The 27283-nt window shown below is 49.9% G+C and overlaps 1 protein-coding gene across 1 annotated transcript in view; it reads left to right on the top strand.

Moving 5' to 3' along the window:
• Positions 1-11562: 11562 nt before the first annotated feature.
• Positions 11563-27283, top strand: part of VAPB (VAMP associated protein B and C) — a 53627-nt gene continuing 37906 nt past the window's right edge. Inside the window, exon 1 of the mRNA XM_047852020.1 lies at positions 11563-11857. Within this exon, the coding sequence (XP_047707976.1) occupies positions 11800-11857 (58 nt within the window). The 5' untranslated portion in view covers positions 11563-11799. The remainder of the gene's footprint in view (positions 11858-27283) is intronic.

Here is a 27283-nt window from a genome sequence, read left to right as displayed (position 1 = left end):
TGCAAAATGATAATGATGCAACTTTATGGGGTGACTGAATAGCTAATGATGGCAAGCAGTCAAGCCATGTAAATCAATAGTATTAATCGCACCAATAATAAACCTATAAATTCCATTACCAGCCCTGGCCTCCAACTGTCTGTTACAAAACCACAACGCATTTAGTGCCTGTTTGCTTGTTGTTTTTTTGTTTTGTTTTTGTTTTTTTTTCACCATGAATCCATCAGGGACTTCTTTATTGTTTCTATAATACAGCCTAAGAAAATATAAAAAAAAAAAAATTGCCTTGACTTTTCATAATGCTGTGATTTAAAGAAATACGCACGCCCACACATACCCACGAGTACACACACAAACACGAAATGGAGAAAATACAAATGATTTAAATTGCAAAGTAAAGTGAGCAAAAAACAAAAGATTGCTTAGAGCTCCAGCTGCATGAGAACAACACAGCTCGAAGAAGCTCGGAGGAAGCCCAGGCAGCAGAGAGAAGGTGCAGAGGGACAAGTGCAGCTGAAGGGACAAGCATCTGTAAACAGTGCCTTGGCAACGACAAGGGACGCTTGTCACCCCCTCCCCTCCCAGATGCCAGCTTTCAGAGGCTGGCATATCACCATTTATTATTCAAATCGTCGAACGTTAAAACTCAGGCCACTAGAAGCCCCCACGTCTCAGCGCAGAAGAATAAATAAATGAAAAATCAGGACAGGGTTTTATGACTCCTGTCGCACCCCGTGTGTTATCACGGCCCAAACACATGAGGACCCCAGGAGGCCATTTATCTGCTGAGCGTGTTCTTTTGTGATAGGGGGGACATAACGGAAGGTCTCTACCACGCGGCCCCTTTTGTAATTGCTCAAGTTAGGAACTGTTTACTTTTGTTTAGTAACATTTATCTAGGGGGCAGCTGGGTGGCCCAGTCAGTTAAGCGTGCAGCTTCGGCTCGGGTCACGATCTCACGGTCCGCGAGTTCGAGCCCCGCGTCCGGCTCTGTGCTGACAGCTCGGAGCCCGGAGCCCGCTTCGGATTCTGTGTCTCCCTCTCTCTCTGCCCGTCCCCCGCTCACGCTCTGTGTCTCTCGAAAATAAATAAACATTAAAAAAAATTAACGTTTATTTAAAGACCGCGGGAGAGGGGATATGTTCACCGAGTTACAAATTGGTGACAACGCACCAGTTCTGTCTTTGTTCTTGTCTTTAGGTCACCTTCGCCCCCAACGTGGTGCTCAAACCCACAGCCCTGAGAGCAAGAGTCCAAGAGTGGCTGGCTGCACCCACTGAGCCAGCCGGGGGCCCCGAAGAACGAGTTGTTAATGCCTTGTTTCCTGGATGTGTGGGGGGGGGGGGGGGGGGGGGGGGTTGTCCTACGTGCTGAGCCCATTTCGTCACAAAGTATCCAAAGCCCTGCAAACCTTCCCCGCGATTCCGATAATCCCCAGGAGCATGACAGCTCCCCCCGTCCACCAGCCTCCCAGATGTCACACCCGACGCCTGGGGGACTCTTTGAAATGCACCCCGATGGCAATAGCGAATACTTCATCCGGGCTTTTGCCCCCATGCCAGCCACGCGCCACTGAGAACCTCTCGCGCGCTCGTTCACTGAACCGTCCCCAGATCTAGGAGGCGGGAACCGTCACCCTGCACCTTCCGCACGGGAGACAGGCCTGCGGCCCGGACCCCCCCCCCCCCCCCCCCCCCGGACCAGGCCCGCCCCGCCCCCGTGACCACCGTGGGTCAAGGCAACACCAAGACCGCTCTGTAATCATTCCGGGCCAGACGAAAGCCAGATCAAAACCCCCGAACTGGCCAGACATCCCCTCTCCTGGCTAATCTGAGCGATGATCATCGTGGCTGTGGCTTTGCCGGTTGGCTGTAGGCTCTAGTCCGCCATTCCTATGTACCCACCCGGCCACAGACCCACCCCTTGGAGCACCCAACCCAGGGCCAAACCCCACTTCCTTTAACCGCCCCCCCCCCCAAGCTGCTGGGACTGGGTGGGCACCAGGCTGCAGGGCTCTCGCACCCACGAGGGGATGGGAGATGCTGGGGCTTCAGCAACATCCGATTGGATTCGATTCGGATTCCGGGGGATGCTTCCATTGCTTGACACACAGGGGTCCCCTGGTTTTGTGTGTCCTCCGGATAGAAACGCAAAGTCGGAAGGGTCACCGGGGAATCCGTAGTCCCAAGCATCCCTGGGAGTGGAGCCCTTTCTCTCTCCCCCTTCCCTCTCCGTTCCCCCCTCCATTCTCCTCCCTCTCGCTCTATCCCTCACTCCTTCCCACTCTCTTTCCTTCTCCTTCTCTCTCTCTCTCCACCCCTCTTCCTCCTGACCTCAGCCCCCAGCGCTCCCACCCCGCCACCTGCTGGGGTCAAGGCAGGCCGGGCCACCTTCCTTCCCCTGTGACACTGCCAGCCAGGTTGCCCCACAGGTTCTGTTCCCCGAGGGCCATGGGGGCGGCCCCTGGGTCAGCGGGACAGTGGATGTGGGTAACCATATCCGTCTATACCTAGACCTACAGATTTTTTTTTTTACATGCTATTGTCATTTATTCGGGGTGGCCTGGGAGAGGCAGACAGAGATCAGGGGGAGGAGTGTAACACTCCCAGCCCCCAGTCACTCTCCGGAGGGGCCACTGGAAACGGTCTTGCTTTGCTTTGACTCCTGGCTGGAGAGAGCAAGTGGGGTCCCCAGCACTGAACCAATGCGCCCCTCCAAGGATGAAGGCCACACAGTGGGTGATCACTACGGCTTAGGGAAAAAGAGAGGTATGCAAATTGTACACACACACACACACACACACACAGATGCGTTTCCTATTCCCTCAACCCCTAACACGCTGGAAATAATCTGTGGGGACCCTGCAAAGTCTCCCCACAATAAGACCATGCTCGCTCCCTGCCTCATCAAACATTTATCATGTAGCTCTTTGCCTCTCGCTGCCTTGGGGGAACAATGAGGTAAATATACCTTCCTTACCCCTGAGGAGCAAGGAATCTAATTATCTTCTAGAGATCCTTTGGGGATCTGCTTAATAAATCAATACAAATGATTTGTAATTAGAATATCAATTATTTGTATGCAAATGTGGCCTTCTGGGTGCTCGGGGACAAGTCCTAAGGATTGAAAAGACTCTCCCCCCAACTCCCCCCTCCCCAAATTCTTAATTACATTATTTCGTTCATTCATCAAACATTTATTGAGCACCTTTTACGTGCCAGGCACAGAGATGCGGACCAAGAATCCGTCCCTGGTGGGGGATTCGTTCACGGTCAGGAACGAAGAACCAAGGGAGTCGTGGGCGTTGGGAGCGCTGGTCTCTGGGGGTGAGAACGGTAAAAGCAACGGCCTCCCCCTGCCCCCCAAACCTCCCAGCGTCCACCTTGTTCACGGAGACCCTCAACCGAGCGGGCAGCTGCTCCCGAGCTCTCTCGCCAGAGGCTGGAGGGGCCCCCTGTTTGGGCAAGGGTTAGGCCACGTGACTGCACCCCGTTTGCAGACCCGTGGGTGTGGCTCTGACTCTGGGACCTCCCCAGCCCCCACCCAGGCCGGTGCCGAGCTGCCCAGTGCGCGTGGGTTTCAACGCATCCTGTGCACAAGCTGGTCCTGAACCGTCAATGCCTGGTGATCCCGGCTCGTCATTCATTCATTCCATCCTTCCTTTCTTCACTGGTTCCTCGGTTGATCGCTGGGCTTCCTGCCTCCGCCAAGGGTTGGGGGGTAGGGCGTCAAATCCGGGATGGGGCCCTGACCGAGCTGGCTTCCCAGTGGGAGACAGACAATGGAAGAGCTGGGAAGGGAGAGAGAGCAGACTCAGGGAAGCTTTCCGGAACGGCATTCTAGCACCGGCCATTTGAGAAACCAGTACAGCTCACACCCACGCACAGTCGCCTTTTCACACTCCATCCCCGTGCCCTGCTGTGTGTTTTCTTCGGAGGACTCCCTTCCCGTGCTTCGTTTTCACTTGCGTGCATGTGTCTCCTGTGCCCTCACCATCTGAAAACAGGCTCCACACGTCCCCGGCACCTGGCAAGATGCCCAACACGCGGCAGGTATTCAAGAAGCTGTGTAATATCGGTGACGGTGCAGAGACAGCCTCGGGAAGGCCAGTGCAGGCGAGGACAGCAAGTGCAAAGGGCCTGGGGCAGGGCCAATGGAACTCCTGGGCTTGACCCCGCTCCCGCACCAGGGCCCCTGGTTCTGACAAGTTGCCCCTCGCTCGCCCCTGTGGTCTCCTTCATCTAAGTCTTCCCCTCCATCTCCAGCTTCTCTCTCCTCCTGGGTAAGTTTCTAAACCTCCGTGCCTTGGTGTCCTCACCTATAAACCAGAGAAGATAATGTTACGACTTCATTGTTGTGAGAATGTGTGAGGCACAGGAAGCTCTTGGCACAGTTTCCTGCTCGGGGCACTTGGTCAAGAGCAGCTGTCCTTTTTTCTTTCATATCAGTCCATCCTCCAGTTGGCTTCTGGAGGACGTCTGTGAAAAACAGGCTTGCTGAACACAATGTGGGAACTTTGGGGCGGGGGAAGGACACCAGTGGAAACACTGGTGACATCCAAAAATAGTCTGGAGTTTAGTTAATAATAATGGTCCAATATTGCTACCATGAACAGTAAAAACGATGTGAAAATGATAACGCTGGGGGAGGCCTGGGTAAGCGTCTGACTCTCCATCTCGGCTCAGGTCATGATCTCACGGTTCGTGAGTTTGAGCCTCCTGTCGGGCTTTGCGTGGACAGTGTAGAGCCTGCTTGGGATTCTCTGTCTCCGTCTCTCTCTGCCCCTCTCCCTCCCACATATGTGCACTCTCTCTCTCTCCCTCTCTCTCTCTCTCTCTCAAAATAAATCAACTTTAAAAAATAAAATTACTGCACAAAAAACTTTATTTAAAAACAAAAAAATACAAACTAAACAAACAAAATAAAAAAGACACGAGGAATTTCTAAAAATTTTTTTAACGTTTATTCATTTTTTTCATAGAGAGACAGAGCGTGAATGGGGGAGAGGCAGAGAGAGGGAGACACAGAATGGGAAGCAGGCTCCAGGCTCCGAGCTGTCAGCACAGAGCCCGATGCGGGGCTCGAACCCACGGACTGTGAGATCATGACCCGAGCTGACGTCGGTCGCTTAACCAGTCAACTGAGCCACCCAGGTGCCCCGGACACAAGGAATTTTTAAACAACAATACAATAAAAAAAATAACAGGTCACATTACTTCTCTGTACAAGAACATTGGGATGGGTGAGGGTTTCCAAAGGATAAAACTTATCGATAAAACCAAGGATAAGACTCTGAAGCATAACAGAAGATCTTGTCGCCACTGGCCCTTGTTGGCCATACTCCTTAAGCTTTGGTCTCATCTGTAAAGTGGGATAAATGACCCCCCTCGCCCACCTGGCGTCCCCTCAGAGGCCCCCCAGTGCTGGCCAGTCCACACCCCCTCCTCAGAAGTCCCCTCCCACCTGCATGAAGCCCCTCTTCCTGGGGTCTAATGACTGTGTCTCTCCAGCTACCCTAGGCAGGGAGTTCAAGATCAAAGCCTGCCACACTCCCTGTCTGGTGAGAGCCTACTTCCTGGCTCACGGCCCAACATTTCTCCTGCCCTCTGGGGCTTCTTCTAGAAAGACACTAATCCTGGGGTGCCTGGGTGGCTCAGTTGGTTGAGTATCCCACTCTTGGTTTCGGCTCAGGTCGTGACCTCACGGTTTCATGGGTTCAAGCCCCCCCATCGGGCTCTGTGCCGATAGTGTGGAGCCTGCTTGGGATTCTCTCTCTGTCTCTCTGTCTCTCTCTCTGCCTCTCCCCTGCTCATGCTGTCTCTGTCTCCCTCAAAATAAAATAATACACTTAGAAAAAAATTTAGAAGGACGCCAATCCTATTGATCAGGGCTTCACCCTCACGACTTCAGCTCCTCCCACTGGCCCCACCCCCTAACACCATCACCTGGGGGATTAGGTTTCAACTTATGAACTGGGGGTACGGATGTTCAGTCTGTATAGCATTTATCCTGCTTGAAATCACAGGGTTTTCTGAATTTGCTGTTTGGTATCTTTCATCTGATTCTAGAAAATTCTCAGACATTAGAAATTCATTCCGTTGTTTTGTTTTTTTTTTAATTTTTTTTAACGTTTATTCATTATTGAAAGATAGAGACAGAGCATGAGCAGGGGAGGGGCAGAGAGAGAGGGAGACACAGAATCCGAAGCAGGCTCCAAGCTCTGAGCTGTCAGCACAGAGCCCCACACGGGGCTCGAACTCACGGACCGCGAGATCATGACCTGCGCCGAAGTCGGACGCCCAACCGACTGAGCCCCCCAGGCGCCCCCATTCCGTTGTTGTAAGAGACACGTAACATAGAATTTACCAGCTTGGCCATTTTAGGTGTGCCATTCGGGGATATGGAATACGTTCACATTGTTGTGAGGCCACACCACCATCCATCTCCAGAATTCTTCCTCCTGTAAATCTGGAACTGCACACCCAGTAAACGATGACTCCCCATAACAACTCCTAGTAACCACGGCTCTACTGTCCGTCTTTGTGGTTCGGACCACTCCAGAAACCTCCTCTAAGTGGAATCACACAGTGTTTGTCCCCTTGTGCCTGGCATATGTCAGCTGGCGTAATGTCCTCCAGGTTCATCCGTATTGGAGCAGGTGCGAAAACATCTCCTTCAAATATTGCCTCGGCCCAAGTCTCTCACTGTTCTCTTCTGGATGTTGGGCTAGTAGTTTATTCAACCTGTGTTATTCAAACTGTAGGTTGTTTCCCAAGAGTGACTTATAAAATCAATTTAGTAGGTTGTTACCAGCGCTGAGAAGGAAAATAAATAGCAAATATAAGAGTGTATTGTATTATTTCATGGAGCTTCTGTTTCGGTTGTATTGATTAACATACTTATACATATATCTATGTAGCAAGTCACAAATAAAATGCATTTATTACTGTGGGCTGTGCTAAAGAGAGAGACCGAGAAAGAGAGGTCTGTAAAACATATCATTCTCCATATCTCTTTACTTATCATAGCTTATCATAGCTTCATCTCTCATTTTTATGTCCCACATCATGGATGTTTCTTCAGACCTCCCTTGCAATCACTAATTTTCCCTTAGGCTGCTGATAAACCTGTTTCAGGAGTTTTTAAAAAATTTTTAAACGTTTATTTATTTTTGAGAGAGAGAGAGAGAGAGAGAGAGAGAGCATGAACAGAGGGAGGGGCAGAGAGAGAGAGAGAGAGAGAGAGACGGAGACACAGAATCGGAAGCAGGCTCCAGGCTCCGAGCTGTCAGCACAGATCCCGACAGGGGCCTCGAACTCACACACTGGGAGATCATGACCTGAGCTGAAGTCTGACGCTCAAGCGACTGAACCACCCAGGCGTCCCTGTTTCAGGAGTTTTTCATTTCAGGGTTTATTTACTTATTTACTTTTTGAGTCTGTAAGTCCTGCTTTGTTTTTTTACATATCTAAGTGGTCACTTGGCAGGTTTCTAACGTCGGGTTTAGCCTGCACCCCTACTCAGGGAAGGGTGCCATATTGGTTTTAGGGTTAGTCTTCACGGTGGTCACTGCAGGCACTCAGCAGTGGCGGTGGCCAGGTCAGCTTGATGAGGGACGTTCATGTTCTTGGGTCCACACACAGCCCCCTCATCTGCGCCATGACCACTTTGTAAATAAACCCAATGGCACAGCTGGGAAAAGAGACTGTCATCCGCAAAATGTGTCACCTTGTCCACTTGATGATTGGAGAGTCACCGCTTCGGCGGATGCCCTCGGGTGGGCACTCGCATGGGACGCCAGCATCTTCTCACTGTTCCCATCCCGAGAACCGTCCACATCCCTGCTTTCCACACCTGCTTCTCATCGTATCCAGCTCCGCCGTGCGTGTCCCCGGCCCCGGTTGCTGCTCAGTGTACATTTGCGCTCTCTGGTCATGTCTCAGCCAAAGTAGACATCCAAAGGTACTGCTTGAGATTTTGGCAAATCTGTGAATTCCATTTCGGTTGTAATTCTGCAACCTGCCTAATTAACTTTTGGGTATGATTTTCCACAAGGTAAAACACCTGTTGCTACTAGAAATAGGGGTGCCTGGGTGGCTCAGTCGGTTAAGCGTCCGACTTCAGCTCAGGTCACGATCTCACGGTCCGTGAGTTCGAGCCCCGCGTCGGGCTCTGGGCTGATGGCTCGGAGCCTGGAGCCTGTTTCCGATTCTGTGTCTCCCTCTCTCTCTGCCCCTCCCCCCTTCATGCTCTGTCTCTCTCTGTCTCAAAAATAAATAAACGTTAAAAAAAATTAAAAAAAAAAAAAAAGAAATAGATGATTATTATAGGGCTCCGCAGAATCTCCCCGGTTTTCTGACTGTGACTGAAGCTAGGAGTTGAAAGAGCTTATCACGTCCTTTCTGGAATAGCTCCAGCGAACCTGGGTGCAGCTGGCCCCACCCCGCAGTCCAGCCGCCACTCAGCTCTCCAAGGCCCTTCTTTGGGTGCCGTGTCGCAATCAAATGCAGCTGATAACGTAATTAGCAAGGATATCAGCAATGATGCACCATGTATGTTACTTGTAGATTCCTTGTAACACGCGCTGCATGCTAACCTAGCTCTCTGGAGAAACAACAACAACAACAACTCTGATTTGTAGTTCTTCCGGATTTCTGCGGTGCAAACACTCCCACCATGACTGATTTTAAGCAATTTATGGGATGTCACTGAACGGAGTTGAGAAGTGACGTGCACCATTGGCTCTTACAAGCTGATATGAGCTCACTCCAGCCGGGCCCTGCTTGTCTCCCACATCCCACTGGCCCTGCCGTCTGGCAGGATGACGTGACCACATCAGACCCAGAATACCTTCTCTGAGGCTCCGTGTCCTGGGGACCACTCTTGGTAGCACGTAGTGTCAGTGAAGGTCCAGCCAGGAAAGCAGAAATTCCAACGGTTATCTTGACAAAGGTAATTTAGTGTCAGGGAATGGTTAATCAGGTAACGGAAAATGTAAAAGCCAGGAGACACTGAGGATCACGAGGCTAGGAAAGTGAGTGGGGGGGTGGGTACTGTTTAGTGGGTGTGCAATTCCAGTTTTGCAAGAGGAAGAATTCTGGAGATGGATGGTGGTGTGGCCTCACAACAATGTGAACGTATTCCATATCACCGAATGGCACGCTTAAAACAGTCAAGCTAGTAAATTCTATGTTATGTGTATCTTACAACAATGAGATGAATTTCTAACGTTGTCTGAGAATTTTCTAGAATCAGATGAAAGATACCAAACAGCAAATTCAGAAAACCCTGCGAATTCAAGCAGGATACATGCTATACGGACTGAACATCCGTATCCTCCCCCGGTTCATAAACTGAAACCTAATCCCCCAGGTGATGGTGTTAGGGGGTGGGGCCTGTGGGAGGAGCTGAAGTCGTGAGGGTGAAGCCCTGGTCAATAGGATTAGCATTTTTTCTAGAAGGAGCCCCAGAGAGCAGGAGAAATGTTGGGCTGTGAACCAGGAAGTGGGCTCTCACCAGACAGGGAGTGGCCGCGCTTTGATCTTGGACTTCCCAGTCTCCAGAACTGTGAGAAGTCAGTGTTATTTAAGGCATCCAGTCCATGCCATTTTGTTATAGCAGTCTGAATGGGCTAAGACAATAAATAAAAAGCTATATCATGGTAAAACTGCAGACCCCCAGAATAGGTGGAAAAACAGATCACCTTTGAGGGGACGATGGGGTTGTCATCGGGGATCTCAACAGTAACAGTGGTAGCCAGAAACCCGTGAATGATACCTTCCGGGGCGTTGAGAGAGACCTGTCGCTCATAAGCCTGCCAAAGTATGTTTCAAGAACAAGGGCAGAGTAAAGTCATTTTCAGATTAACAGAAACGGAGAGAGTTTGCCTCAACAAACTCTCCGTGAAACAGAATTTAAAGAATGTACTTCAGTCACAAGGAAGTGAAAGTGATCCTAGTTGTTAAGTTCCAAGATGCAAGAAGAAAAGATGAGCAAATTATTTTGAAAGAGAGAGAGAGAGAATACAAGCAGGTGAGGGCCAGAGAGAGAGGGAGAGAGAGAGAATCCCATGCGGGCTCTGTGCTGAGACCATGGAGCCTGATGCAAGGCTCGAACTCAGGAAGTGTGAGATCATGACCTGAGCCGAAACCAAGAGTTGGATGCTTAACCGATGGAGCCACCCAGACACCCCTAAATCAATTTAGTAATGACTCATGGCATGAAAAGGAAAAAGTAAACCTGAAATACACCGTAATGAAGGCGTATAATTTGGGGGATGGGTGGTTAATGTGTCCCAAAGTCCTCAGATTTCAAGGGAGCATGGTAAAGGCATTTTAAAAATTGGACTTTCATAAATACCCATGTCACAATTTCTAGGGTTATCAAGAAAACAGCAGAAATAGTGTGTAAGAGGAAGAAAAAGAGAAAGAGGAAAAAAAAAAAAAACAGCCCTAAAGAAGAAGGGAGAGGAAAAAGAAAAAAACAGGCATGTTTTTAGAAAGACATTTTAGAAATAGAAAGCACAAAATAAGACAGTAGAAATGAATCCCGATATATATTAGTAAATATAATAAGTGTAAATGGACCAAATGCTCTAGTTAAAAGACAAAGATTATCTTTTTAAAAACTTTTTTTTACAAAAAATTTCAAGTGCATAGAAAAATGGAAGGAATACTACAAAGAATACCACAGTAAAGCCAACTTTAACTATTTGCTGTTTGTTTCCTCTACATGTGTATATATATAGGAGACTAGTAAGAACACATATTTTATGTAGTGAACATTACATAAGGACATAATATTTAAATGGGCATAATGTAGTGTCCACTTTGGAGGCTGAGCAGATCCGGGGTCCCAGCAATCTTTAATAGCATAGTTTATTTGCGTGGTTATCTTTCCAAAGGCTGTCCTTCCAACAGACTCTAGCTGGAGGGTAGGGACCAGGTCAATTTCTCCGATCATTGTATTTGTAAATATTGGCTGCATCTATTAAAAAAGGATGCAGCACAGTGCTTGTAACATGGTAAACATTTAATGGAGAGTAGTTTTCATCACATTCGATGCTGCTGTTATTGAAGGCGCTCAGCAGAGTGGCACAAAAGAAGCAAGCAATGGTGGTAGCTCCCTGTATATTTATTGCCTGCCATATGTCACAGCGCCTAGAACACACCATTCACTTATAAACATGTTTACAATAAGAATAAATAGTACTTTCGTTATTATTCAAAGTCTCTACCAGTGCCTGGCACTACATAAGCAAGGGAAAAGTGGAAGTTTCTTCTTATGGAGTAAAGCACTTCACACAACGGCTGGCTCCCACGGGTCCCGAATAAACAACCTCCGGGATGACTGTTCTCAGGGCTGAGTGTCCCGGCCCGGCCCCGCCTCCAGACCTGCACGAGGCCCCGCCCCCTGCCTCCCGGTGGCCCCGCCCCGCGGCCAACGCCGCGCCTGCGCACAACCCCGGGAGGGGCTCCGCGCGCGCAGCTTCCCGCCGCCCGAGCGCGCGCAGGGCCGAACCGGCCAGCCCGCTGCGTGCCTGCGTGCGTGCGTCGCTGCGTGCGTGCGTGCGTGCCGTGCGCTCGCCGGGCACCGCGGCCTCGCCCTCGCCCTCCGCCCCTGCGCCTGCACCGCGTAGGCCGCCCCCCCCCCCCCCCGCGCGCACCCCGTTGACGACCCCCGCCCGCATCCCGGCCGGCCCCCCCTTTCCAAATTTAAAGGGGGCGCAGCATTAACGCCTCCCGCCTCAGGTGACCTCTTAGGGGTCCCCCCGCCAGAGGTGCCCCGCCGCTGAGGAACATGGCGAAGGTGGAGCAGGTCCTGAGCCTCGAGCCGCAGCACGAGCTCAAATTCCGAGGTAAGCCGGAGGCCCGCCATGTTCGGCCGCGGGCCCGGCCCCGCCGCCCCGCGCCCCCGCCCGCAGGCCCCGGCGGCGCGGCGGTGACGTGGGTCCCCGCGCGGCCCGCGGTCCCCGCCCCGCCCGACGGCGCGTCCGCCCCGCGCACCGAGCCCGTCGGGCAGCCGGGGCCTCCCGGTGCACGCCGTCCGGTCAGGGGCTCTTCCGGCCGAGGGTCAGCTGTTTCCTCCCCCCCCCCCCCACCCCCCTCCCGCGGGGCCGACCTGTCCGGGGTTCGCCCACCTGTCGCCGCCCCCGAGAGGCCCCGCGCCGACGCCCCCCTTCCCCCGCCCCGCGGCGGACACCTGCAGCCGTGCCCCGTCACACCCCTGCTCCGCGTCTGCACGGCGCTCACACCATCTCCAAGGGCAGTTTTACGCACTTGTGTGCTGCGCTCCCACGCTAGAAGGGAAACTCCATGAGGACAGGACTTGGCCGTTTCTCTGCCGCGTGCCCGGCGCTTGTCGGGAGCCCGGGGGACGTCTGCTGCGCCAATGAATGAAAAGGCCCTCGGCGGTTCTGATGGGACGTGGCCCAACTTGCCTGCCTCTGCCTTCCTCGTGCCCGGGGCTCACGTCCGTGCAGCGGGGGGCCGGGGGCGGGGGGGGGGGGCAGGGGCGAGCCGGAGGAAGCCTAGTGCGCCACGTGTGCCTGTGGCCAACCAGGGCCCCTTGGATCGCCAGGCTTCACGCCGCCCGTGTGCTTTCTCCACTGAAGTGTAAGCGTCGCGGGGCAGAGGGGGCCGCGTCAGGCTTGCCCGTTCCTACTTTTCAGATGTGTTGAGTAAACCGTGTGCTCGCTCCGCGCTGAGCCCCGGAGAGACCAGGAATGGACCGCAGACAGGGCCCCAGCTGTCATAGTGCTTACCTTCTCGAGAGGGGAGACGAAGCCGCAAGCAAAAACCCTTTTCAGGTAGTGCTGAGGTCTGGGAAGGAGATCCAGCGGGTGATAACGGTGAGAGGACACCTTGTGCGGGGTGGCGAGGGCGCGGCTGGAGCGCCAGCACTCGACTCGGCCCGCGGTCGGAGCTCAGGCGGTGTTCGTGGAGCGAATGCTGACCAGAGGCACCCTGCTTCCTGTGTGTTGGCGGGAGGTAGTTTAGGGTCACTCTGACTTACCCAGAGTCACCCTGTTGGCATGTGACACATGTGAACTCAGACTTCAGAGCTTAGACTCCTTTCTTGATTGATTGATTGATTGATTGATTTAGAGGGAGAGCGCGCAGGGGAGGGGCAGAGAGAGAGAGCGAGAGCATTCCAAGCAGGCTTCGCACTGCCAGCGCAGAGCCCGACGTGGGGCTCGAACCCACAAACCATGAGATGACTTGAGTGGAAATCAAGAGTTGGACCCTTACCCAGCTGAGCCACCCCGGTGCCCCCCAGAGCTTACAGTCCTTCACGATTATGCTGTCTGCCCCCTGGGAAATACTCCAGAACTCTGGCTGTCACTTTGCCTCCCAAAATAACAGTCGGAAACGATTCTAAATGTGTAAAGAACCAAAGAGTTTCCGGTTGAAATGAACATCAAACAAAAACAAAAAAGCCCCACGAACCTAACGTGGATTGTCATTTGGTGACAGTGCTTCGGCTTGCGTGATGTTACGGCCTCATTCTAGAGCAGCCAGGCTGGGAAGGGAACCCGAGTAGCTACAGTGAATGTGGAGGGCGATGGTTTCCACTTGAATTGTCTGAGGTCCTGCACCCCAGAAGCAGGGCCTGGCTACTCCTGAGTATTGGCACTTTCGTTCATTTTGTTCACTCACGTTTACTGAGTGCCTGTTCCACGTGTCAGAAACCAGGGGAGATGAGTCCCCTTCTCCCTCAACCCCTCACTCCAGGACTTAATGAAGGGAAGGGGGCAGATGACAGAATCAACCAGGACAGTGCCACGATCTAAGGTGATCGTAGAGCTCCGAGAGCACCAGGGAGGTCCGCTCCTGAAAAAGATGTCATTTGAGCTGAGTTTAAAGGTCAGCTGGAAGCAAACTAGAAGAAGTGGGTGGGGAGTACGTCAGGCAGAGGGAATGCCACGTCTGGAGGCAGGAAGGCCGAGTGAGCCCCTTTGGGGTGCCACTGGTAGTTCTGAGTGACAGCAGCAAGCGGCATTCTCTGGGGTTGCAGGGCAAGGTAGGGTGTGAGGCTAGCTAGGAGACAGGAGTAAGGCTCGAGGCCTGTGCGCAGACTCAGCCAGGATCCAAATTCAAATTGTGTTGCTTCTCCTCAGGTAGTCCCTTGATTGATTCCCACCCCCCCCCCCCCGAACCTGCCCCCAGTACATAACACTCCTCCAATCTTGTGTTATGGAAAGAGGCACTGATTTGAGAAAATTGAAGTTTTTGTTCTGGTTCTTTCAGTTAGAGATGTTTGATATTGGGCTGGCAACTTCACTGCACGAAGTCTGGGGTGAACTCAGTCCATGGGATGGAGCTCACATCTACCTAGCCTCCCGTAGAAAGTTTTGTTGTTGCTTTGGAGTGATGTCATGGCTGTTCAGCAGCTTTGTAAATGCACAGTATTTTACAGAGCTTGGTGGTTGTATTCAGACAACTGGTTTCCTCATTTCAACTTCTTTACCTGCGAGGTGTAGCTAGAGAAACAATGACCCTTCTGGCCCTAGGTTGGCCAAAGTCGTGATGGCCAAAGTCACTGGATATTTGTGCTAGGAGAGTGGTCCAAGAAAAGTCAGGGTGTCAGATTGTTGAAAAAGCGGTTGGCTCATGACTTCAGAAAAGGCACCTGCAGTCATATGTAGATGCTGCTTTATGAGATTGGTTTATTTGCTTTAAGCTGAGGGCTAAGACAATTTAGAATAGAGACTCTGTCCTCTGGCTCGCTGTATACAGTTCATTCATTTCAGGATGAGAATTGCCACTTTTAACAGATGTCTTCCAAGTTACTTAGGGTGATGACTCTGACTTCAGGTGGTTTACTTCGAAGAATCAAACCTGCAAGCTCACTTAATAAGGCATTAATTAAAATGCCTAAAATAACACAAATTATCATCTAAAGGAAAACAGTTAATTATCTTTTATTTATTTTTATTTTTTTAAAGTTTATTTTGAGAGTGACAAGGAGAGAGACCAGGCATGGGAGAGCAGGGGAGGGACAGAGAGAGAGGGAGAGAGAGAATCCCAGGCTGTCAGCACAGAGCCCAATGTGGGGTTCACGCCCATGAACTGTGAGATCATGACCTAGGCGGAAACCAAGAGCTGGACGCTTAACTGACTGAGCCATCCAGGTGCCCTAAAAGTTAATTATCTTTTAAAGGAATAAAAGAATCATCTTTTATTTATTTTTTTAAAAATACCTATTTATTTACTTAATTATCTGAGAGAGAGAGAGAGAGAGAGAGAGAGAGAGAGAGAGAACATGTGCACGAGTGGGGAGGAGCAGAGAGAGGGAGAGAGAATCCCAAGCAGGCTCTGTACTGTCAGCACAGAGCCCAGTGTGGGGCTCGAACCCACAAACCATGAGATCGTGACCTGAGCCGAAATTGGGAGTCTGACACCTAACCAACTGAGCCACCCAGGTGCCCCAAGAGTCATCTTTTTTTTCCTTTTTTAAAATTTTTCATGTTTAGTTTTGAGAGAGAGAGAGAGCGCAAGCGGAGGAGGGGCAGAGAGAGAGAGGGAGACACAGAATCTGAAGCAGGCTCTAGGCTCTGAGCTATCAACATAGAGTCTGATGCGGGGCTGGAACTCATGAGCCGTGAGATCATGACCTGAGCCAAAGTTGGAGGCTTTAAGCGACTGAGCCCCCCCAGGAACCATCTTTCAGATTCAGCCTTAGATGATATGGGGTTATATATGTTTGAATCTTTTTCATTTTGGACATTTTTTTCCTTTCTTTTTCTTTCTTTTCTTTTTTTTTTTTTTCTTGAGTTTATTTTGAGAGAGAGAGAGAGAGAGAGAGAGAGAGTGTGTGTGTGTGTGTGTGTGTGTGTGTGTGTGTAGGGGAGGGGCAGAGAGGGAGAATCCCAAGCAGGCTCCAAGTTGCCAGTGCAGAGCCTGATGTGGGGCTTGACCTCAAGAACTGTGAGATGATGACCTGAGCTAAAACCAAGAGTTGGACGCTTAACCGACTGAGCCATCCAGGAGCCCCACATCTCGGACATCTGTGTGATTATGTTGAAGTTGAGGATGTTACGGAGGGAAAGAACATAGACTTATGTGACTTGTTGTTCAGACTTCCAGAAAGTGCCGGGCTGCCGGTGTTAAGTATTAGAAGGAGAAGGACTGCAGGCTTCCTGGAAGAAGCGTGGCACCGTGACATCTGCCGTGTTGAAATAGTAGAGGCTCATTTGGACTGGAGGACCTTTCTGGAAGAGTTAAGGGTCTTTGGAAACCTGTGAAGTGTGTGCTTTGCCTTGTGGCTCTTGCTGTTGATCTCATTTCTTTCAAGGCCTAACTACTTTCCTTTGCGGCTCCCAACTCTGAGGTCCCACTTGTTGCCCAGCTCAGAGGCAGCTTTCTGAACGAGTCACTTTCAGGGCGTTTTGGTCTCTTATTTTCTTTCTGTTCTCTATCCCCTTCTATCAGATTCCGTCTGCGGTAAATAGTACGTCTTGTGTTTTTTTGGTCATTGTCCAGGACTCTTAATCCTTCTTCACATCCTAGCCCATGACACAGTCACATGAGAGTGGTCTGTTAACCGTCCTCGTGGGTGATTAGTTAAGGTTTAAACCCGCTGTGGATCTTTGCTTTAGTCTGAGACTAAACCACTGGCTTCAAGAAGTCTCGCCGTTGGTCAGTAGGGGTGGCGCCGGTAGACTGGTGTGGTTAATTACCACCTTGGGGAGAAAATAGGAACCTGGGCACTGTGGATGGAAGGTAGGTGTGCGACCCTGTCTTGTGTGTGAAGAAAGCATGCTTGGAATCACTAGTCCATCCCCTTAAGTTAATGTGTCATTTAATACTGTTTAGGAAGCCAAAAAATATAAAACCTTGTAGATATAGGCAGTTCAATGCAGTAATTCTCTTTCAGATGCTAAGTACAACATTCGTTCTTTTGCTTTAGTATAGCACTGATTTCCTTAACATTTCTTGATCACGTAGAACAGGCTGTGTTTTACAGCACAACAAAATGTCAGCAGTGTGCTTAAGATTCTTTATGGTCGTGGTTTCAATCCATCCTGAATAGATTATCTTCATTTATTTAATTATTAACCAGCTTGCTCATCAAAAGCAAGTGGCATTAAACTTACTAAGCTTTAATCAAACTTCAATCTTATTCGATTGTACTATTTACTTCTGACTTTATGTTCCTGGGGAAAAATGTGAGCCAGAAGTTAACTTTCTTTTATTCGCTTACTTACCATCTTCGTGGTTAACTCCTTAAGTGAAAAAAATGGGTAGACTTGGCCATGTCCTCGTATCTGGAAAATGGTGATAGTTCCTAGATGTGTGTGGTTGTAACTTGCATCATAGTTCTCTTCATAATTACCTGGTAGCTTTGCATCTGTGTGTGGATTTATTAAAATAATTAGTCTGAGCTGATGCTTATTTTAAAAAAAAAAATTTTTTTTTTTCAACGTTTATTTATTTTTGGGACAGAGAGAGACAGAGCATGAACGGGGGAGGGGCAGAGAGAGAGGGAGACACAGAATCGGAAACAGGCTCCAGGCTCTGAGCCATCAGCCCAGAGCCTGACGCGGGGCTCGAACTCCTGGACCGTAAGATCGTGACCTGGCTGAAGTCGGACGCTTAACCGACTGCGCCACCCAGGCGCCCCTGAGCTGATGCTTATTAAAGACATGAAATCTTAAACATTATTGTCACTGTCTGTTATTTATTACAGTGGGATAGCATCTTTTTTTCTAATGCTGAGGACAAAATACTGAGAACTTTGACCCTGCGATATGACCACTGCATAGTTGAAAATTAGGGGAAGAGTCAAGGGAGTAAACTATGTTGGTTAGTCCTGGTAACTCCGTGCAAACCATAATAAGCTGCATATAACTCCATGGATACTCCATGTAACTCCATGTAAACTATGTTGCTACTCCCCTGAGGCTCGATTTTTGAAATCTGAAACTTGAATTTTTACATAAGGAATCATCTCCAAAGATCGCCTCATCCACTCCCCATCTGTATTTGAAAAATTTGCCGTCTGAAGGCTGACCATGATTTGGAACAAATGAGCACAGCTTTCAGCAAGGTGACAAGAAAGAGGGCTGAGTTCCATTAGTCAAGACAAGGTTGCCATAGAGTGTCTTTAATAAAATAAAATAAAAGCCTTCCGCGCAGTAATTTTGCAGCAGGGATTGTGTTAAAAACAAAGTGACATTATGCTTTCTAGGCTCGCTTCCTCGTTTTCTATCCTTTTAGGCCCCTTTCAGGCTGTCATCAGCATAGCGTATCTGCGTTTGCTTTGGCCCTTGCTCAGTGGCTGTGTGCCTTCTTTGAAGTTTCTACCTGACAGACCTGGGCTGCTGGCTTTACAAAAACAAGAGTCGTTTAAAGAAGCTTTGTTTATGGAAACAAAGTTACCGGACTTGACAGACATTTTAAGATTTTTTTTTTTTTTTTAAATCAGCGCGGCAGAAAAGTATCTCTAGAATATCTATTTTTCAAAATGTTAAATGTGTTAACGGAAGCTGTTGATGTTTAGATACAACTTAAAGTGCTTTAGCCTTTCTTGCCTTGCATGGGAAAACAAATCATTGAGAAAATGGCATGGTTCCATGGGAAAAGCACTCCTGAAGTGCTTTCTTTTAATAACGTTTTAGACAGAACTGTAAAGCTGTAGCCACACCACCTTAGAGTTTTCCTTTATCCTTTCAGAGGGTTATCATCAGTCTTTGACTAGTAAGGTCAGTTTTTCTTTTCATCAGTGTCAGATAATGTCTTCAGTCAGGCTTTGTGGTTTATGGGTGTGTGTCCACGTCCGCGTGGGCAGCCAGTGTTGCTTGTGGGTCCACATTGTTACAGATAACCTGTGATAATGTTTGAGTTTGTATACAGTTGGCAGCTCAGTAGGCTCCTGCAGCGTCAGCCTATCTGGGAAGGGTGGTTAGGGAAATACGTATTTGGGGGGGAGAGAGAGACTGTTGTTTGTGCCTTTTGGATTGTTCTCTAAGGCAATGGGATGGACCCCGGGACCATTTACCTACATGTAAATTGCTCGTGATGCGGCTTGGAACAACTCTGAGTTGCTTGGATTGTCTAAGGCTTGGAGAGCGCCAGAGAACGGCGGAACGGAAAGCTGAACCTGGCGAGCTAGGAGCAGAGGGCATATTTACTTGTAAGGGGCTGAGTGGGCGACTCCCCCTGCTTCCCCTCTGGGTTGGGCGTGGAGTTAAAAGCAGTGGCTGTATGCGGATGTCCATTTGGAAGAGCAAAGGTAGGGGAAGGACGAACATTTCTGGAAGATGGATGTTTAATTTCCAGGAAATAGTGCACAGAGTGTAAGGACTGTCCATAGATGCTTGCTGTTTTCTATCTCGTTTACCCCGCGCCACAGTCCTGTGAGGTCAGTTACTCGGCGGTTAGGCAGCGGGCCCCTGAAGGAGGCTGCGGTGGTAAATGGTGGTGCAGGGATTTCACCCTGGTGTGCCCGGAGCTAAAGGCCACTTCTTTTCGGTACGTCCCCGTCAGCTCTTTAGAACGAACTCATGAAGGGATTCATTCCTGGGGGAGGGATGCAGAGGATTCATAACCGTTAAGGAAGTGTTAGTAGCTGTCAGGATAATTTCTTAAGAACGTTAATTAATTAAAAATTATTCTTCGTGGAGTTTTTTATGAAGGATTCTGGACCGTACTTTTTATTTAAAAAGTTCATGTCGATGACTGTGTAGCATTCTTTGGTTTACCTTGTGAATATTCACTTTTTATATCAGATCTTGATGGTACTTAACGATTCTGTGTGTGTAAAAAACATTAGCTTTCGAGTAATTTGCAGCTGTGTTCTTGAGTCTTTGGACGGTAGTGTGAAATGTGTGCGTGATAGGGAAGTCACAGGTTTGCAGTTTTGCGAAGTGGGTATCCTGGAAGGTAAGATAGGAATATCTAACATAAATGACCTTTCAGGTGCCACCTTCGGCTCTGCTGGTGGGGCTCTAAACCCTTTAGTGCCGATGCTCCTGCTAGGCCCCTGCCTTCAGCCGGAAGCGAAAAGGGTAAGTTAGTAGATAACCAGAGGTTTCTCGACTGCCGAAAGAGACTACTTCACGGGGTATAGTAAGAGAAAGTGTCGTTTTATTCCGTACGAGCTGTGCTTTGGGAAGCCTCGCTCCCCCGCGTGATGACCTACACGCATACACGTCCAGCTGGAGAGGGTTTGGAGACCTGCACGGATATGATGATTGTGTGCGTAACAGACGGTCGTCCAGTTGTGGACATTTTGGGTGTCTTCCTTTTCCACAGCTCCTCCTTTGAGGTTTTCTCCGTGGACAGACCGCGCCTTCTTGTCTGGTGGAAGGAACAGAACATGCGGCTGATGGAGGGTGGGTTCCACCACCACATAGTGAAAGCTTCTGTGGACCAGGCATTGGGTCGGGGACTGAGGAGTCCTGGCTCGCAAGGTTCCCCGCCTGTAGGTGGTAGAGGGCAGGGCACACCCTGGAGACAGCGCACTTACGGGCCGTCTCCAGCTGGGAGCTTAGACGAAGCTGTGCGGGTTCCTCTTCGGGGTTTCGATCTCACAGGGAAGGGGGCATCTGAGATTTGTGACTTGCTGGGCTCTTACTGTGTGCGAGGCATTTTTCTGTACCTGCTCATTCATGTAGTTCTTACAACAGCTTAGGAAGTGGAAACAGTTAGGATGTTCAGGTTCAGGAACCTGAATTAGGGGTGGAGCTGGATTTGAACGAGATCTGCCCGCCAAGCCCGCGTCCTTTATCCTTACGTTGGCTGTATCTCTTCCCTTCGCGACCAGTGGGCGTGTGGCTGAGTAGGAAGGCCCTAGGTTTTCTTATTTATTATGTTGTTAGGAAGATGAAAGGGGGTCTGGCAGCAGGACAGTGGGCCTCGAGAAGGAGAATTGAAAGAGAAACGAGAGAAAAAGGAAGGAAAGGTGCTTCCTGGTAATCTCGGCCCGTAATGGCCTCCTCGCATGCTGACATGAGGCGCAGAGTTGTTCTGGAGCCTTGGAGTGCCTGACTGACGTTAAACGTACCTTTCTTCCGATTCTTTTCTCCCCTAAGAACTCACGTTCTAACTCGATCACTTCTGACCATGTCATTAATGTGTTAGTGTTAAAAATTGTGTCCTGGTATTATCACCGCATCTTCCCTTCTGCCACCCGTCGGCCTACGTGAGGCCCTTTATTTTCTAGTGCCTGCGACCCCCGTATGATTGTCGCTTAGCTGCTACTATTTTCCTTCGGTCGCATCATTCAGCAGCTATGGTAGAGTAGAGAAAAGGGAAGGAAAGGAATGGCACCTGTCTGGGAAGTCAGTATCATCATCATCTCCGGTGTAGAAGTGAGAGGACCTAGGCCTGGACTCTGAAGACGTATAATTTGCACCGGTCTCTCAGCGGCACAGCGTGTGTGTTTTGTATTACGAAGGGGGGCTTTGTTCCCTCTGGCGCTGTCACTTGGGAGACCCTCTGCTAATCTCACTGGCTTTGATTTCCTCTTCTGTTGGATGAGGGGGCTTGACCTGAACATCACTGGCTGTTCCATCCAGCTCTAGCCTTGAGAACGGGACATTCAAGTTTATTTTAGCTGAAGCAGAAAGATGGAAAGCCCCTTGAGGGCAGAAACTGGGGCTTGTGTTTCCCATAGAACCTGCTGGTGCCTTAGTGGGCGCCCGGGTATTCAATTAACAAACCGTCTTGGTCCTGTTTAAAAGTTCAGTCAGTGTCAGGATTCTGTCAACCTTTCCTGAATATTCTTAGACCTTTTCTCATCTAGCTTTTTTCTGCATCTCCTCGGATTGCACAGATTGTATATCATTTGCATATTTTATGTCTTACTCTTGGGTGCTTCATTTTCTAACTGCTTTGTTTTCTCTTCTAGAATGCAAACTCCTGTAGGTTTTGTTTCTTTAGTTTTTCCAGCAATGACTAATAGAACATGCCTTCTTTTTCTCCAGGTACTTTGTAAGACCCTCACCTTTCCTTTTTTGTTTGTTTTTTTGTTTTGTTTTGTTTTGTTTTCTTCTTTTTTTTTTTTGGAGCAGTTTTAGATTCCCGGTAAAGGTAACAGGAAGGTACAGAGATTTTGTATATACCCTTTGTTCCCACAGGCATAGCCTCCCCCGTTATCAACACCGCCCATGGGAGTAGCACATTTGTCACAATTTACGAACCTACACGGCTACATTATCATCTCCTAAAGTCCATAGCTTGTATTATGGTTCACACTTCGGGTTTGGACAATGTATAATGATACGTATCTACCATAATAATATTATGAAGAGTAATTTCATTGCCCTAAAAATCCTGTTTTTCAACCTACTCATCCCTCTCTTCTCTCCAGCCCCTGGCAACTACTGATCTTTTTACTGTCTCCATAGTTTTATCTTTTTCAGAATATCGTGGAGTTGGAATCATAGAGTATGTAGCCTTTTCAGATTGATTTCTTTCACTTAGTAATGAATATATTCTTTTCCTGTGGTTTTCTTCCACTAACCCCAAAGAAAGGACACAACCCTGGACATGGTCATCTTTTTAGTATTCCGTAGGACCATTTGAAATAGAAGCATACCTAAGACTGGAAAGAGGGATTTGCTGAAAAACCAAAGGTTTGTCCTTGTGGAGGCTTATTTGAATTCTCATTCTGTTGGTTGAATTGATTTGTTGGCATATAAATGTATCCTGATGGACTGCTCTGAAAATCTAAGTCCATGCTTTTTGACCTTTTTAAAGTCAGACCCTGCTTTACTAATTGGATGAAGGAAAGCCATGAATCACTCCTTAGAGAATCTGCAGGTGTGTTCGTTCAGGACTTCTCGTGTAATTTGGGGACAGAAGGATCGCAGTTCCCGTGGGTGTCTCGTTGACCTCCGGTGTCAGAGAATGGCGGACGGGGAGAAACACGCGAGGTCAGCTGGAGAAGTCCCGAGGAACTTGGTCAGTTCATTTGGGTCTTTTTGTTTCCTCCTCTCGTTCTTTTTTCAAATGAATGCGTTTGCTGCCGTTCTCCCGCAGAGATAGTTTCTCTCTTTCTTTACTATCCAACGCTGAGCGCGGTGCTGGGTGCTGGCGGCCTAGTCGTCTTCGGTACGCACCTGAGCGTCGTCTCGTCCACCTCAGTCTTGGTGGCCCTCCTTACTTGTTCCCCCTTCACGTTCCTTCTTTTCCTCACAAGCTCCTGGATGTAGCGGTCCCAATGGCCATCTCCCCGGCACCCGGGCACCCCCCTGTTGCTGCCTCAGCACGCGCCCCTCTGCTCCCGAGCCCTGCCTCCGTCCCCAGCCTCGTCCCCGCGGGCTTCTCCCACCCAGGGGCCTGCTTTTGCCCGCTCCCCCTGGAGTCCTGCTGCGAATGCTCAGGGCGATAGGTTTTCTCCCCCTCTTCTCGCTTTTCCTTCTCAGCGTCCCTCCCTGTCCTCCCTCGTCCCCGCTGGGGAGGTCTTCCTTGGCACTTGCGGGTGACCCGGTGACTGCCAGAGGACCGCAGGCCTGACCCGAGCCCATACACGGGGCCGCGGGGGCGGGGGGTGCAGTAGGTGCCAAACCGCACCCCTCGCTCCCTTGTCTTTTTCTCCTCCCGGCTCCTCGTCCCGCAGAGACTGCTGTGTGAGCGGGGCCCACGTCCGCGCGGTTGACCAGTTCGGTGACTCAGAAAGCCAGTGACTCAGATCTGCCCCTTCTTCCTTGTTCCTCCGTGGCTGCCTCGTTTCCCCCGGGTGACTGCCCTACCTCTTCGCTGGCCTTCCTGTCTGAGTCCTCTGTCTTGTCTCCGTCCTGGTGACGCTTTCACGTGCGCAGGTCCAGCTCATCTCTTGCTTGCCTGAAATCATGGAATGCCTCCCCGTTGTCAAAAGAGCGAAGTGTACGTTTTTTAACAAGACGCGGAAGATGGTCCGTGCCTGTCGCATTGGTCTGCGGCGTCTTCTCTCCTCCACTCAGGTTCCAGCCGTTCCTTCTCCCCGGTGCTGGGGCTTTGCAGAGGTTGTCTTCCGCCACGCAGAATGGGTCCGTTCCTCCCCCTGTGTCGCTGCTCCCTGCCACGTACCTCAGGGCTCGACACGGCTTCCGTCCTTGAGGTTGCTTTCCTGTCACCCTCGCCACTCACACTGTCCTGTGTCCTGTGCTCCCACACTTACCGTAGTAAGGAGTGTTTGGTTTCTTGACCCCCTTCCTCGTTCGCTTACAAGACCTTTGTCTTTTGTCCCCAGACGCCGGTGCCCTGCACGGTGCACGGCCTGGGGCAGGCTCTCCAGGCGTCCGCTGATGGTGTCTGGGCTTACGAGTATTGAGAGAGGGGAGCAGGGAGAGGAGAAGACTTTCTGCGGTGAAGGATGGGCAAGTCCACCCCTCAGCAGAGCTAGCCGGGAGCAGCCGGGCCGTGTGGACCCCGTGCCCTCCGCTCAGAAATATTTAAGGTTTCCTACCGTGCTGGCGCTTCCGTCTGTCTGCACGCTTCTCTTCCCACCCGTCCTCCCCCGCCGTTTCAGAGTCAGAACTGCTCCCTCACCCTGTATCCTTTCCCCTCGCGGATGGTATCTTGCTCCGTTAGCCAGCCCGGCCGGTGTCTCACGTTTCTCCTCTGCTTACCTCCTGCCCGGTGCCTGCAGACGTGCTTCCTTCCGTTTCCCCTCCTGAAAAGAAGTCTCGTACCCCAGATCTTCCCCTGCGGACGCGGACGCCCAGTCTTCCATCACAACTACATTTCTGGAAACACTGACTCTCAGTCACTGGCTTACGCCTTCACTTCCCTGTCAGTTCTCAGGCCTCACCGCTCCACTGAAACCTCTTGTGCTTCACCGGGTTTCTCTCTGCGACATTTATCTTTGACTTTTCCGGTGAACTGCCCACCTCTTCATCGTTTCTTTTACCGGGTGTTGACATTACCCAGGCTCTGTCCTCCGTCTTCTCCTTTTAACCGTTTTCTTTCTGCTTTCTCATTAACAGCGCCTTCAGCTGTCCCTTCTACACAGAAAACTTCCAAATTTGTATCTCCAAGCAGGTCTTCTGATCTCTGCGGTGTGCCTCCTGCCATCCCTGCCTGTCGGGTTGTCACGCAAGTGCCCCAGACTCCACGTGTCCCGTACTCTGCGTGCAGAGTTCATCCACGTGTTCCCGTCCAGCGGGTCTTTCACGTCTTGGCAATGGCCCCTCCAGTCTGCTGGGTGATCCAGAAGTCCCAAACTCCTGTCGCCCCGAGGCTCCACCTCCGACCCCCGACGCCCGCTCAAGCCATTGTATTCAGCACCACGTGCACCCCTTTGCTGCTTTGATCTCCACTGCCACATCCTGAGGATAGGCCCCTTCCCTTCCGGATTATTCCCCCTGTCCCAGCTCCGTTCCTGATTCTCCCTACTTCCCTCACCCTTCAAACTATCCTGTATACGGTTTTCAGAGTTACTTTTCTAAAATTGAAATTTGATCATGTCATTTCTTTATTTTAAAGCGTTCATTGGCTCCCTAGATCACATGGGTTAGTGTTCAGGATTCCTAGGCCAGGATCAAAGCCTTTCAAAATTGGGCTTTTGTTTTCCTTTTTTTAAACAGTGCCAGCTTTTATTTTCCATGTTAACAACTGTAGTATTTATATGCTGTTCAGAATAAGAAGCCCTCAGACACACACACGCACGCACACATGCGCTCACACTCATATACATAGTCAAATATGTGCAAATACATACCTTCTTATTTCTGGTTTATACTAAATGCTGTAGAGGCAATGGAAACTTTCAGAGCCCCTGTCAGAAAAGAGAAGCCCATTTTTTTCTTCACACTTACCTTCCTAGAATTATTTTTTTTTAATTTTTTATTAAAAATTTTTTTTTTAATGTTTATTTATTTTTGAGAGAGAGACACACAGACTCGATCTGTGGGGGAGGGAGAGAGAGAAGGGGAGACACAGAATCCGAAGAAGGCTCCAGGCCCCAAGCTTTCAGCACAGAGCCCAGCACGGGGCTCGAACTCATATACTGTGAGATCATGACCTGAGCTGAAGTTGGACATTCAAGCAACTGAGCCGCCCAGGCGCACCCCCCCCCCCCCCCCCGCCCCGCGGAATTATTTTAATATTCTTCCTTTCATTTCCTCATGCGGAGCTCATTGTCATACTTGCATAGGGTTAAGGTAATTAGTTTTTACAGTTTATTTTTACTTAAACTGTAAGGTTTTTATTTTATTTTGTATTTTTTTAAGTTTGTTTATGTTGCGATTTAGAGAGAGATTGAGCGGGGGTGGGGGGTGGGGAGCGAGAGAGCAAGAGCGAGAGCGAGAGAATCCCGAGCCGGCTCTGTGCTGTCAGCAAAGAGTCCGGTGGGGGGACTCAGTTCCACGAACCATGAGATCAGGTCCTGAGCCGAGCCCGAGAGCTGGGAGCTCAACCGACTGAACCACCCAGGTGCCCTGAACTGTAAACTTTTTAAAGAGCATTTGTCAGCTTCATCCACTTCCCTCGTGCCGCCTCGGCTGTGACCCTCTGTTTTCCTCCGTAAAGACCCCACTTCAGTCGCTTCACACTGCTTTCACCAGGCCTTTCCTCCGGCCCCGAAAGCGTGTCGGTTCATCTTTTCAGACGCCAGCCCTTCCGTCAGCGTTCAGCCCCCCACTCTCCCCACCCTCCTGTGTTTACGTAAGATGTTACGTATTACCTTTAATATAGTATTCGGTGCAGTGAGTGGTGATATAAAACCCTTGAGTTAAAAGAGTGTGAACTCTGGGGCCAAACTGCTTGGATGTGAATCTTGGACCCTATGTCATATGGGTCATAAGATCTTTGGTAAAGTATTTAACTTCCCTGTGCCTCATATTCTTCACTATGGGGCATGTTAGGATTAAATGAGTTAATACAGGTGAAGTGTTTGAAATAGACCTGGCACGTAGATACATACATACATACATTTATTTATTTATTTATTTATTTATTTATTTATTTATTTATAAATGTTTATTTTTGAGAGAGAGTGCGCGCGAGTGTTTGCGCAAGTGGGGGAGGGGCAGAGAGGGGGGATGTGGGGCTTGAACTCGTGAACTGCGAGATCATGACCTGAGCCAAAGTTGGACGCTCGACTGAGCCACCCAGGTGCCCCTATTTATTCATTTTTAAGAAGATTTCCTATCTTAGATTTTTAATGTTATCTCTACCCACAACAACTTACAACCCCGGTTGACTTACAACACCGAGGTCCAAGAGTCGCATGCTCTACTGACGAGCCAGCCAGGCATCCCGGACCTGGCACGACTGAATGTTAACTGGTGTCTGATCATTTCTTCCCCCTCCCCCTGCAGATATATCGTCCTAGAGCCTCAGTCCCACATTCC

Source organism: Prionailurus viverrinus, chromosome A3, assembly GCF_022837055.1.
Source record: "Prionailurus viverrinus isolate Anna chromosome A3, UM_Priviv_1.0, whole genome shotgun sequence".
Lineage (NCBI taxonomy): Eukaryota > Metazoa > Chordata > Mammalia > Carnivora > Felidae > Prionailurus > Prionailurus viverrinus.
This window is presented reverse-complemented; position numbering and strand designations above follow the sequence as displayed.